Genomic DNA, 14,600 nt, shown 5'->3' on the forward strand with positions numbered 1-14,600 from the left:
TGAGATGAAGAAGACCTTAATTTGAAAAGTCGTGTGGACATTCTAGAGACTAAAGTTATTATCGGATTAACTTGTGTCACCCTTGATCAAATTGAAAAATTGTTTTGTCCCCCTACAGGCTACAGTTATATAAAAAGTAATCACCCAAGAAGCCTATCAGATTTTAATTATTTCTGACAATTTTTTCATGGGTGGTCACCCTTCATCACGTTTTAGCATCAGCCACACTGTTGGCTTCTTTGCTATTATTAAAAGTAATTTTATAACAAATCCCAAACAATGTAAAATCCACTTTGTTATTTTTTTTTATGGTCACATGTAAAAAGCTAGAAAGGAGAATTTTGCTTTGACATCAGCATTTGGAATACACATCATAATTCATATCCTCTTCAAATTACACTGTCAAGAGTTCTATTAAATGCACATCAATATCTTCATGGTGGACCTGAGCATTGGGGTCTTCTCTGCCACACTGAGAATGGACACTTAATTCTTTTCTAGAGCTAATAAGTATACTGACTATCATGGCCATATCAAACCTATGCCTGTTATATAAAGATTAGGGATTCTAGAGGATCTTATGGATAATTTGTGACCCATCATCCAGTGTAAACATGTATGCCACCAGTAATAAATTCTCAAAAATTCCTGTTCCACCCAGAAAGATAAAGATAAAATAAAGTCATAATATATAAATAAAGGATTTTAATTTTTCAATATTAAAACACAAGTGGTTACAAGACAAAACATAACAGGTCTATTGGTTGGTCGCTATTATAATTTCAAGGAAAAATATTCCTATAATAACAAAGAGATGCATACTTTTATTTTAAATTAATATGTTGATTATTTAAAGATACGTTCCCGCGTACAAACTGGGTGATTTGATTATGTGTTTGGACTAAAAACATATTCAAACTAATTAATCTATCAAAATCTTGCTTCAAATCCTTCTCAAAACACGGTTTACGCGAGGGAATACCCATCCCCCGCTATAAAAAATCTGTTAAAAGAGGCCATGTTCGTGTCAAGTGACTTCGCTGAAGAACTACCTAGCAACGGGTGCGAAGTTGGAGGAGAATTCATTGCATACACAAGACGATGTTGTCTTTAATCGCTATCCATTTATCATAAATATCGAAGCCTTATTAAATTCTCAAATTATCCACTGCCCACGTCTTTTCCGTGATTTTTATCTCAGAAAGTGTTGTACATCTAACTCTTCATAAAGTATTTTTCTAGTAAGATTGGATATTTCTACTTTCCATATATACCAAAATTGCCATACTTTTATTGGAAATAACCACCCGATAAATACTTTTCTGGGAACGTATCTTTAATAAGAAAGTAAACTAAATTACTGATTTCACATCACGATTTTGTATTATTGTATTTCTGACAAAAAAACACAATTTACACATTCCTTCTCATAAATACAGCACTAATATCGGCTAATACAGCTTCAAGGATTCAATTGTTTAGGTCTACAAGAACCCTCAAGAAAATCAGACTCTCAGACTTTTGTAAATTCTGAAAGATAAACTGGAGACTGAATATATATGTAGCTTTTTTGACAATATTTAATTTCTCACTCACATTCTATTCACACACAACTAAACAGATAAAATTATCCTAAATGTTCATATCTCTGACACTAATTTAAATTTAGCATGTAATGGTGTAGGATATACATTAAAAAATTTCTTTTTTATCACAAGCCCATTTTGAACTGGTGTGTATAGTGGACTGTCTGGATAAGGAGAGATTACTTCACTTGTTATCATTACTATACCATCTCTTAAGGCATGTAATGCATTATCTCTTGTTAATTCAACCTGAAATAAACAGACAAATAGTAATGACTTATATCAGCGGTGGACCTGTATGACATGTGTGAATTCACTTTAAATAGTAAACTGGTACCCTGGGCCACCTGATATAATTATTTCCTCCCATGCTGATGGCCTAGTCTCTCAGTGTACTGGTATTAAAATAAAAAGTGGATAAATTAACAAATAAAATAAAATAGGGTTTAACACCCAACTTTTCTGAACCAACAAGACTAACGAAGACAGGCATATGCCAGGTAATGTGTTATTAGAGAACATTTGCCAAGAGAACAGTGTTTCTGCCTTTCTTTATGAAATTCCAATTGGCAAGGGCTAGTATTAGTAATGAGTTTAAAACTATCCTGCACAAGTAAGATAATAAAAATGATAAGGAATTAAGAAGGTTGAGGGTTTCTTGTAAAGAAATGATGTCAAAATTTTGTTAAAATATATTATTTAGTACTGTACTATAAATATAATTATATGATACAAATGACAAATACTATATTTACATTTTCTCCAGGATAGAATCTTAATCCACGTTGAGTAGCCAATATTTCACCAGCATGTACAAATGAGCCATCATTATGTTTCCATCCTCTATGTTTAGGAAGAGTTCGTCGTTTCTTATTTCTTACAGCCCCACCTGCTTTTTTAGAAGCACACCTCACTTGTTCTGTTGGGGAAGCTATACCAAGAAAACCTACAAAAACAGAAATCTTCTTTATTGGGCTGTTTTGTTCATAAAGAAATAGAAATTACATGAAATATGATTTAAAATACCACTTTTCTGCACCAGAGGCATGATAGTCAAACGGTAAGGGAACAGGACTCTACTAAGATTAGTAAGAAGAGGGTAAAAATAAGGTACCAAATAACTTCTCTGCAATTTTCTGTCACACTGTATGAAAGACCCTGGCAATGAAATCATAGTATATAGAATAGATATAACTATATTTCTGTCAAAATCACCTAATTCAAGTGTCAACGCAAGATCCCCCTTTTAACTTTTATCACATATATTGATGCATTTAATAATTATAACTCTGTGGAATGTGCTCCTTTTTTTTTTTTACCTTGCTGCAAGGTAAAAATAAAAAACACATTCAACAGAGTTATAATTATTAAAATAATTATAACACTGTGCCTGTTGAATGTGCTTTTTAAATGCATCAATAAGTGATAAAAGGGGGATAACTCTTAAATTCCAGATTACAAAAAGGGAAATACAAGCATCTTGTGTTGCATTCAAAATAATATTCTAAAATAATTAACCCCAGATGAACCGAAGAATAGACCGTAAAGCATCTGCAACCGTCTAAGTGGTATATTTAATATATTATACCTGAGATATTGAGGAAATTTGAAGTTTTTAAACTGAGACCTCGCAGTAAGGAAGCTGACATCTTGAATTTATCTACATACGCTAAGATATGGACTACTTTGAAAATAATCCAAAACATATTTTTGATATCAAAATAAAAGCAACCATTTCCACTAATGAAAATTAATTTCGTTTCATTAATTACTTTATCGTAATTAGAAAATGGTGTTTGCTTTTGTATTCACATATATTTTAAAAATCTGACTCGGTTCTGCGTAGTTATATTTATATAGTTCTATGAGTAAAAAGGTTTGGAGGCAAAATCAAAATATTGACAAGTTGGGAAAGTAAAATGAATAATTTGAATGAATTCATCTCACACGTGTTAGCAGTTTGTCCCGACGCTGAAGAAAAGTCAGTTCGATTGGATTTGAGTTTGACAGGAAGTGTGGAGACGACAATTAACAGAATTTTGGATGGGACGGTAATGACAATGACATTTATTATTATAAAATAATATAAATGTTATTCATCATCATATTCATATTTTAAAGGAGCTAAATCGCTAATATTTTGTACCTAGAAATTGGCACAAATGGGTCGCAACACATATAATAATGTAATATGAATTTATATAAACTGTTTTACATTCCATCGTGTCCGTTTTACTGTGAATTGTCATCAGTTATGTTCGGCGAAATACGCCAGAAGTCTCAACCGCAAATCAGTTTCTAGTGTCTGGTTATTCCAGTCAACATCGATATTATTTATTGTGCATGCTCTCCAAATAAGAACATGATATTACCGTTTGACATGACTTGTGGATTATGTCTAGCCTCATTCTTTGAGCACCTTGTTACAAATGGCGCTGAAACACATTATGGTACACGATTCGCGTGCCAATGGTAAAATGTTTATTTTGTCTTAAATATTGGATATCAGAAGCCCATCTTTTTCCACTAAGATCACAGCATCAATGTTGATTTAAATAGACAAATAATTTGTGTTTTTAATGTTGAAGATTTTGGATGATATTGAGTTAGAGACTTAGCTATTTTAATAGATAATAAATTGATAGACTTATCACTTAAGAAGGACACAGTGACCTCTGCTGTGTAGCTGCCATGATTTATGAATTGAATAACCTATAGGATCTATTATTGGCCTGATTTTGTTTTACTTACCCAGGGTGTCTCCCCCCCCCCCCCCCCCCGGCCCAATAGTGTCTGCACTGTCGGCTATGATTTTTCAGAGCTTAACTACTAAACTAGCCTATGCCACTCTTTAACATTTTTTGACCACAGTTAACTGATGTCATGAACTGCCACTCACCCACCCTTAGAATTTTGATTAAATAGTCATTTTATTTATCTATATATATATTTGTGACTGTCGTCTGTCTGTTCGGGGTTGGCGGCTACACTAGGTCTGCCCCGAGTCTGAAATTTGGGGTATAGGGGTAGCTCGGACCGGGGAGTAACATAGGCCAGGTGGCGTTAGTCTATCACTTCCGGTTTCGGAGTTATGACCCCCGAGCGAAGCCTGTCTGTTCGGGGTTGGCGGCTACATCTGCCCCAAGTCTGAAATTTGGGGTATAGGGGTAGCTCGGACTGGGAAGTAACATAGGCCAGGTGGCGTTAGTCTACCACTTCCAGTTTCTGAGTTATGACCCCCGAGCGAAGCCGGTCTGTTCGGGATTGGCGGCTACACTAGGTCTGACCCGAGTCTGAAATTTGGAGAATAGGGGTAGCTCAGACCTGGGAGTAACATAGGCCAGGTGGCGTTAGTCTACCACTTCTGGTTTCGGAGTTATGACCCCCGAGCGAAGTCTGTCTGTTCGGGATTGGCGGCTACACTAGGTCTGCCCCGAGTCTGAAATTTGGGGTATAGGGGTAGCTCGGACCGTGGAGTAACATAGGCCAGGTGGCGTTAGTCTACCACTTCCGGTTTCAGAGTTATGACCCCCGAGCGAAGCCGGGTATCCTGCTAGTCATTTAATAAATGTCTGTTGTCTAAGGGTTTAGTTTTATTTAACCCCTGACGGTGAATAGAATCGTACACTTGTCAAATGGTTTTATAATGAAGTGTTAAATCTCGGCTTCTTATTTACAGTTATCGCACCATAGATGGTGTCACATACCTGAATCCCTTTCATTAATCATCAAAAAATGTCCATTCATGCTGTATTTTATAAGACACATTTGTTTGACTATTTGTAGGCTAATAGTACACACAATACTGCTAATTGTTCACTTATGCCTGGGCTTGGTCCTAAGATTCAGACCAATAAATGTAAGTGAATGAAAATGTTGAGATTTCTTCCTATTGTAATAATAATTTCTTGAATTTATTTTTTTTTCTAGGCTGTAACGGCTTCTTTGTCTGAGCCTTGTGAGGATTTGAGTACAACAGATATTAACAGCGACAGTTCATTTGAGTCAACCAAAAATATTCTGAAAAAAAATTCTTTAGATTCTAAGCAAGTCATATCCTCTAGAGTGAATGTTTTTCCCAAAGAATCTGTTGTCATATGTGAAGAAAAAAATACTGATATAAATAGTAATAGTGAGGATGAGCTTCTTCCAGAGTTAAATTACAAAAAGAAAACATCAGATACAGTGTTAGTGTTAAATAGAGACAACCAGGACAGCAATGACATAATAGAAATAGATAACATACATTCTACAATATTAAAATTGAATAATAATAATTCAAAATTTGAAACAAATAAAGTTATTCACACTGACATGAATGATAACAGCCCGACATATTGTATGTCTTCTGATGATGAGAATGAAATTAGTATTCATACTTATCCTACTCAAAAACCAAAATATATCAAAACAAACACATGTTATTCTCATGAATCAAGTGACGAGGAGCTTCCTGATATTGACATTGAGATTCCATCTCTTACTGAAAGATGTAAAATGAAATCGCGATCTGTATTAGAAATGATTGATAATAGTTTTGAACCACCGGCAGTAAATAACAGCCCATCATACAGCAGTGTTTATTCTGAGGATAGTGTCTCAACTACATGTACAACTATATCAGACATCACCGATGGTCAAGCTACGAAAAAAAGGAAAAGAACACCTGAAGAAATTGCAGAAAGTAAAAGACATGCAATTGTAATTTAGATTATTATATCTGGGCATTTTATTAGGTTGCAATTACTTTGTATTATATGAAAAAATGCATTGATCAGTGGGTGGTGACTAGAAATTCCTCTAGTTTAGAATTCTGGTGAGATGGTATTCCAACATGTATAGATGACATATCTACATGTACATATACGAATGACAGCACAATGTTTTAGATGTTTTGAGAAAAAGCTTATAAGGGCTTGAATGTTCAATTACATAGATGTCCAGTGGAATAAATGAACACTTTTATATTAATATGTTGATTATCTTGTGTTTTATTGTTTCAGAATAAGAAAGAAGAACGACAGAGATTAAAAGATGAAAAGAAGGCACAAAAAGACAGAGAGGCTCAGATGAGAAAAATAGAATCAGAGAATAAGAAATCCTTTCGACCAGGAGATTGTTTAAAGGTTTTATTAATTGATAAAAAATTAGAGAGTTTGATTGTGTTCTTGACTCAGGGCTTAAGGCATCAGTGCAAACAACTTATTCAGTGGTTTACCATGTTATCTCGAAGTGACCATTTCTCCTACCATAACACTAAAACCTGTTTTGTCATATCCAGAACCTCTTCTAGTAATATAGCCTCATTTTATATTCAATTGATCAATTGGTGAATTTTCAACCAATTAGATATACCGGTAAAGATAACATCAGAGACTAATTTTGGTCGTTAATAACATCTTAAATTTTATAATAATTGTGTTTTATATTAGAAAATAACAGTTAGTATTGATCCAGGTATTATTAATACAAATGGTAATGGTGGACCTATATTTAAAGCTTTTGATGATCTTGGTGTCAAGTGTGAAACAATGCCTCAGTCTATACCAAACTCTGTTATTTGGAAACGAGAAATAATAGAATGTTCACAAGATGATGTAAGTTAAAGCAGCAGCCAGTCTGTGCAAACTGGAAATATTTGCTGTTTTTTTAAAGATACATTATGGAAGATTAGATAAAGAGCTGATAGTTCTCACTATAATAGTTAAATAATAGATAATGTAACTGGAATATTCTGACAATTTCAGTCAAATTACTTCACTCTAAGCCGAGAAATACTCATTTTAAAAACCTTGTAGCCTCGATTGTCATTGTTGCCTTTATGACTAAAATAAAAAAAAGTCTTGATTATCCATTTTTGCGTTTTAATCATCAATGGCTGTTAAACGGTAGATCAGATTCAAATCTAATTATGGTCTTGTCATGTTAATAAATGTCTAATAAATAGTTTATATGACATTGCAGGCCTAAAGAAAGACCTGCTATAGGCAGATTTAGCTCTTGTGTAATATATGTTTAATCATCTTTTAATCATACTAATTTTTGAATAAACATATTAATGTAGAAATTCTAAAAGTTCAACCACTGATAATTACATTATTTTGGTAGACAACCAAGTTAAGAATTAGATGTTTGTAAGATTCAATAAGTTAGTGGATGACTATGATATAGTATGGTTTAATAATAATATTGCTACTTTAAAGTTTTATAAATGAACATTGTCAATACAGTAAAATGCAAAAGTACAACATAAAAGTGGAATAAGTTTTTTTTGCTAGAAATAGTAAGGATATTTATTATGCCTCATGAATAATTCCTGTCACAATTTATATTTACATTGTAAATGGAGTGATAAATTGGACATGGATTTAAAAATAACTTGCCATTTGTAATTTGTGTTTATACATGTAGCCTTTATATTTGATTATGAGTTGAAAGGTAACATCTCAGTACTACAATTTGTAGGATATAATCTGATTCTATCATGAAATAATTGAACAAATGTATGGTAGACCAAATATATCACAGCAAAATGCTCAGATTTGTTGTATTAGTAGTCATTACGTTCATATCATATCATAGTACATGTAATAATTATAAATGATAAATAGAATAACTAAATTATTTTTGCAGGACTACTATTTATTGTTCATATAATGAATATATTTACAGGGTGATAATATTGTTTATGATATATTATAGATGACAGTAAAACATACTACAGAAGAAGATATGTTGATTATGATACCCTTAGAAGATTTTATAGCTATGATAAAAACTTATTCACAGGTAAAAAAATAAAATTAATTATTAATGCCTAATCACCTTTTAGAACTAAAATGGCCATTTGTATTACAAAAGATGATTCGGCCATGAGACCACAGATGACTTGAACTTATTCTGTCCTGACATTAGGTGTTTCTTGTGAATCTGATCCTACCAATTGGAATCTGATAGTTATGCTTAGTTATTAGACTACTGCTTAACAATCCTAACAATCGTTTGCAATCAACAAATGGCTTGTTGGTTGTAGGCTACCACTGTCTATTTTAAGGACACCTATTTAATTTTGATGACATGTGTCTAATAAACATGTGTTCAGTTTTCATATTATTAAATAAATCATATTTATTTTCAGAAACAAAAAGGTGATATGTCATCTGGTGTAACGTTAACTGAGTTTATACAGAGTCTTCAATGTGCTTTTAATAATCATTTATTTACATTTTTTGTTCATGGTGTTGAGAAATATTTCAGGTAATGCTGAATCTATTCAAATGTAATCAAATTGATTATGTGGCATTTTATTAAAAAAGCAAAAAAATCAAAATATCAACGGTAGATAATTTCCCATTGGATTCAATCGGATTAAAAAAGAGGTTATCAGAAGATTTTGGCTAAGATTATAGGTGGCGCTGGCTTGTTTTGACCGTATTCTGTTTATATCGTCTGCTGAAGTTTGGCAAATTCTTGATTCATTGTATAACGGAATTGAACAATTTTTGGACTGATATAATTGTATTCCTTTATAGATTCAACTTTAAACTATTGTATATCAAGTCCCTCTAATGACAATCAGAAACATGAAACAGGGTTGATTGTCTGTACCGTCATACCCTTTAATATTCTAATTACAGATCATAATTTCCAGTATTAGTGATTTAAAATTGATCGTCTATACAGTCATATGCATTATTTTCTAATTATAGACAATTATTTCTAATTTTAGTGATTTAAAACTTATCAAAAAACAGAAACATAAAGAAGCTGTGATGGAAACTGGTACAAGTGATGCCTCACGCTCTAGAAGAAGAAAGATGGCTGTTGATACTATTGTCACTCAACTTGAAATAGAAGAGGTATTAATATATCTATGAAATTAAAAGTAATGTATTCTGATTATCATCCTCTTGGATCAAACCTGGCCTGAGTTGTCAACTATAAGAACCCAATACAAGACAAATCGAGTTTTGGCAAGTGGTACCAGACATTCGGGAATAACAGCGTAATTGTAATTATTTGAAATGAAATGAAATTGGATTTAACGTCCTACTTTTCTACACCAACTTGGCTTATGAAAACAGACAAATGCCGAACTACGACCTACTCTTTTTTTTAATTCCAACTTTCAATGGTACTTTTACGTGCAGGCCAATATGTACACAAGATTTGTTACTTATCCCATTTGAATGACTTGATGCTGTTCCTTGCCATGCACTCCATCCTGCACCACTGACATGGGGGAAACCAGACTGGAAAATCCAGAGGAACTTTCTTGGTCAAAACTGGGATCAAACCCAGGGCCTTCTGGTCAGTGGACCGTACCTCATTCACTGAGCCAGCGTGACCCCCATTATTATTTGAAACAGAAAATGTTTTACATATAAAAATAGCTTTTAGATATTACCACTCATTAGAATCTTTTTAACATAAAGAATTAACATGAACACTTCTGAAGATATAAACTTTATTCTCTGTAGGCAATGGTGGAAACCCAATTATTAACCAGTTGCATGATCAAGTTTATGAACAATAGTCAACAAATTGCAGACCTTATTAGAACATTTACAAAAGCTGTAGCTGAAAAACCTGCCAAGTATGTGGATTTTTACAAATCTAATTGTTAAATATTATATGATGTATTACCTCTCAGTACAAAATATAGCGCAAATCTGAAATTGCCTTATTTTTGATTGGCTGAAATTCATTATCTATGAGACAGTTACAGTAACACCCCTCCAAATTCAAAACATGATGTGTTAATATCCTCAGAGGCAGACCATGTAGCTCTGAGTAGTTAGTATTTAATAAACCGTAAAACCTATTTCTCTCTCACAGTTAAAGTTGTTTGGCCCACTCTACAATCTTGAGGATGTAGGAAATAGATGTGTATGGAGTTAAACTTTTGTATAGGATTTGGACCATTTTTTCATATTTTTAAATATAAGGCATACTCATATAGATGTTGGTTATATTTTAAAGACAGGGCAGATTAGAGAATGTGTTTAATTTTCTGGAAGAAGGAACAGCTGGAGTAAAAGTGGATAAAAATGGTCAGGGTTTATTAAAAGTATTTAAACATCAATTGATGCAGTTTAAAAATCTGGGACCAGACATGGCTGATGCTATATTAGGTGTTTATCAATCACCTAGATCATTATTACAGGTAAATTAAACGTTTTTAAAAGAAAACTTAGTTTCATTGTTTTTAAAGGTGTGTGAAATTTCTGCTGTTTATTTTACAAATTTGTTCCTCTTTTAAATCTTATCGTTTTCATGAAAGACCTAAATATTTTTTGGAAAAGAATCAGAGGTAGTTCAGTGAGTATGGTGCTGACTCACTAACGGGGGGTCCTAGTGTTGGCTGAAAAAGTTCCTTAGGATTTTCCAGCCTTGTGCAGGATGACGGACTAAGCAAGGAAAAGTGTCTGGTTGTTTGGATGGGAAGAAAAACAGATGCCCTGTGTCAGGGTTCTTATTCCCTATTGAAATGAAATGGCCAGAATTTTGTCAAATGAGGTCCCGGTAGGAAATAGTGTAATTATTAGCTCCCATATCCTTTAATATAACCAGACTTCAACAAAAATATATCTTGGTAATTTGTTATAGAGAATGTTTTATTCTGAAGAGGCTAATATAAAAAATACTGATAAATATGTACAATCCATTGGTAGATTGTTGAAAATCCTCTAACAGATGGGGAGCCATGGTGGCTCAGTGAGTAAGATGTTGGCTCTCTAACCTGGGGTCCTGTGTTTGATCCCTGCGTTGGCTGAGAAAGTTCATTGAGATTTTCCAGCATGGTTCCTCCTTATCAGTAGTGCAGGACCGAAGGCCTGGCAAGGAACATCGTATAGTCATTCGGATGGTATGGAAAACCGAGGTCCCATGTACGCATTTGAATTTGATATTAAGAGTAGACTGTAGTGACGCTGTCTGAGCAAAATTTCACTCATAACACACTGCATGACTTATGCCCATCTTCATTAGCCCAGTCGGAGCCAAACAATGTGACGTTAAACCCATTTCATTTTCCACTAAAAGATGTATCCTTATATTTGTTGTTTATTTCAAGGCGTATGCTAAGTGTCAGACAGAAAAGGAAAGAGAAAGATTATTAGAAAATATAATGGTAAGTATGATGTACAGTTTAAATCTCATAAAAACATAGATCCTATTTACTTTCATTTTTTCTTCGTCAAATTGTATCTTTTTAAAAATAAACCATGTTCTGTTTGATGAAAAAGATAAACAAATTAAATAGTCTGTTCAATCATGATTTATGCGAGGTGTGTACATAATTCTGAGAGATACTTCAAGAAGGTCAATAAAAACTGGATATACTGAATGATTATATAGATAGTCAACATCTTTACCCCCCATCATCACTAGTCACATCTACAGTACATGTGGTGGAAAGTGGAAGTGATCAAAAATTGGAGGGGGGGGGGCATGTTGATGTGCGTGCATGATAAAAATCTATATTTGATACAGGATGGGTAAATAAAAGACTTGTCTATTTTGTTAATATTACTCAGATTAACTATAATATATAGTTTCAAGAATGTCTTTCTGTATAACAAACTAACTTCGCAGTTGCCAGCGGGTCCCGCTATGAGCTTTACTACACTCTAGTCTCTATGACCAGTCAAAATTGGGCATTTCGAATTGGCTGACGATGGTAATGTCTATTATAAATGTATTTTTGTATTGTTCAGGTGAGAAGAGGAGGTGGTGTTCTAGCTACCAATAGAAGAGTTGGTAAAGAAATGTCAAGAAGAATATTTTTATTTTTAACCTGTAGAGATCCAAACTTTGTTATAAAATGAAATTCATCATACTACATCAACTTATTTAATATTAGATAGAATAAGAAATTTTAATAGCAATTTAATTTGTATATAATTCATTTATAATTTTTATATGGATAACAGCTATATTTGTTAATGCATAATGAATAGTCCATTTTAATTAATCCATTTTGTTATTTTCATATACAATAAAAAAGGATACTCAAAATTTATTTGTATTTATCTGTGTTGTACAAATGGGAGCCACAGTAGCTCAGTGAGTAAGGTGTTGGTTTGCTAACCAAAAAGGGCCTAGACTTGATACTGGCGTTGGCTGAAAAAGTTCCTTATGAGTTTCCCGCCAGGTTTCCCCCTTGTCAGTTTTGTAGGATAGGTGGCCTGGTAAAACCAATCAGATGGAATGAAATATCGAGGTTCACTTACCGGGGTTGTACAGAGGTTTGACAACTGATCGTTTAGATTAAAGTGCTAGTGTCCATAATTTTGCTAACTAGAATGCCTTTGGTTGGTTTGCAACATTGTTACTTGTCATAACAATTTCTTCTTCCTTGTCTTTTCTACACTAGGATCTGGAAGAGTTGTTACAGCAAGTGACGGATTAGTCAATGAAACGGTCTGTTACAGCAAATTCTTGGCGTGCTGTGCATGGAACTGTGGGTATTCGACTAGAAACATCAACGCTGATTAGTTAATCAAATGTCTGATGTCATAGGTTCAATAGCTGCTTGTATGACCCCTGACGCTACCTTCCACTAAAACTGGTCAGATCATCGTGGAGTAGAAACCATCAAAAGTATAAAAAAAACAAAACGAAATATAGATCTGTTTTTTAATCAGATTGCACCTGACTGTTTGAAAAATCGCTGTGGAGCCTCGTTCAAATATATCACCGTTACAACCTGATGATGGTTGAGGTTGAATTTCATGAAAACCAACCAGAACTTCGCAACAAAATGGGTGTTCCTTGTATGCAAATAGTGTTAAAATATGGAATTTCGATATTGATGGAACTTAAAATATTTGTTTATATATCAAAGATCTTGGCTCCTTTTGATATTCATGAATATTGGATCAAAACTTCATGGATTATGGTCCCTGATTGTCCGAAATATCATGTTTTTAGCTTGTGTACTAGAAGTAACAATTTAAAATGGAACTTAAAATATTTTGTTTATATCCCAAAGATCTTGGTTCATTTTGATATTCATGAATATTAGATCAAAACTTCATGGATTATGGTCCCTGATTGTCCGAAATATCATGTTTTTAGCTTGTGCACTAGAAGTCCCAATTTAAAATTGTCAATTTTTATCTGATTTTGATGAAACTTACAACATATTCATGAATATTAGATCAAAACTTCATGGATTATGGTCCCTGATTGTCCGAAATATCATGTTTTTAGCTTGTGCACTAGAAGTAACAATTTAAAATGGAACTTAAAATATTTAGTTTATATCCCAAAGATCTTGGTTCATTTTGATATTCATGAATATTAGATCAAAACTTCATGGATTATGGTCCCTGATTGTCCGAAATATCATGTTTTTAGCTTGTGCACTAGAAGTCCCAATTTAAAATTGTCAATTTTTATCTGATTTTGATGAAACTTAAAACATATTTTTATATCCCAGAGATCTTGGTTCCTTTTGATATTGTCCCTTGTTGAACCGTAACAACCTGAATTATAGCCCCTGATTGTGCAAAAAAAATGGCTTTTTTAGTTTGTTCTCTGTCCATCTCTTGCAAAATGTGGGCGTATTTTGCATGGCAACCGCTTGTTTCTTTTGATATAAATAGTGTATACGATTGACTTTCTTTATATGATTTTATTTATTTCACATTATTTCATAATATGTAGGGGAGAGCGGGGATGGTTCGGACGGTGGGATGGTCCGGACACCCCCCATAGCTTTAATCTTTACAATGCTATCCGTTTTCTGATTGGTTATTATAATACTAAAGATCTCATCTTGTAACATGGAAAACACATGGCAGAGATAAACATTCGAATGTAGATGCAGATAAGCTTTTTTTCTATTTTTGACAAAGTTGATATAAAAAATTGCTAAAGGTAAATGGTTAAATTAATTGGTGTTTAACAAGTTTCTTTTAGGAGTAGGCTATCACCTCTTTCTTCCTTCGCTAATTAATAGAAATACATTGAAAATTTATCATAATGGCAGCTTATATCAGAATTATG

The 14,600-nt window shown here is 33.3% G+C and overlaps 1 protein-coding gene across 3 annotated transcripts; it reads left to right on the forward strand.

The window, feature by feature from the left end:
• Nucleotides 1–3,463: 3,463 nt before the first annotated feature.
• On the forward strand, nucleotides 3,464–12,544 carry LOC126811058 (crossover junction endonuclease EME1). Of its 3 annotated transcripts, none has more exons than XM_050536522.2 (11): nucleotides 3,464–3,637; nucleotides 5,517–6,287; nucleotides 6,590–6,712; nucleotides 7,019–7,183; nucleotides 8,289–8,375; nucleotides 8,725–8,843; nucleotides 9,316–9,445; nucleotides 10,067–10,182; nucleotides 10,569–10,752; nucleotides 11,662–11,718; nucleotides 12,305–12,544. In XM_050536522.2, exons 1-11 carry the CDS (start codon nucleotides 3,506–3,508, stop codon nucleotides 12,413–12,415), a joined length of 1,995 nt encoding a protein of 664 aa, XP_050392479.2. In that variant the 5' UTR covers nucleotides 3,464–3,505; the 3' UTR covers nucleotides 12,416–12,544. The 3 variants fall into 3 exon arrangements, with proteins under 3 accessions (XP_050392479.2, XP_050392480.2, XP_050392482.2); XM_050536523.2 differs by lacking the exon at nucleotides 3,464–3,637 and adding an exon at nucleotides 3,863–4,058; XM_050536525.2 differs by lacking the exons at nucleotides 3,464–3,637; nucleotides 5,517–6,287 and having other exon boundaries at nucleotides 6,306–6,712.
• Nucleotides 12,545–14,600: the final 2,056 nt, after the last annotated feature.

This window comes from Patella vulgata, chromosome 2 (assembly GCF_932274485.2).
Source record: "Patella vulgata chromosome 2, xgPatVulg1.2, whole genome shotgun sequence".
Classification (NCBI taxonomy): domain Eukaryota; kingdom Metazoa; phylum Mollusca; class Gastropoda; family Patellidae; genus Patella; species Patella vulgata.

What these genes read in the sequence shown, in the direction of transcription:
- LOC126811058 (XM_050536522.2), top strand. Translation starts at nt 3,506, where the DNA reads ATGAATAATTTGAATGAATTCATCTCACACGTGTTAGCAGTTTGTCCC. An exon ending in TGATAAAAACTTATTCACAG is followed by an intron (nt 8,376 to 8,724) that starts GTAAAAAAATAA and finishes ATTTATTTTCAG; the next exon opens with AAACAAAAAGGTGATATGTC. An exon ending in CTCAACTTGAAATAGAAGAG is followed by an intron (nt 9,446 to 10,066) that starts GTATTAATATAT and finishes TATTCTCTGTAG; the next exon opens with GCAATGGTGGAAACCCAATT.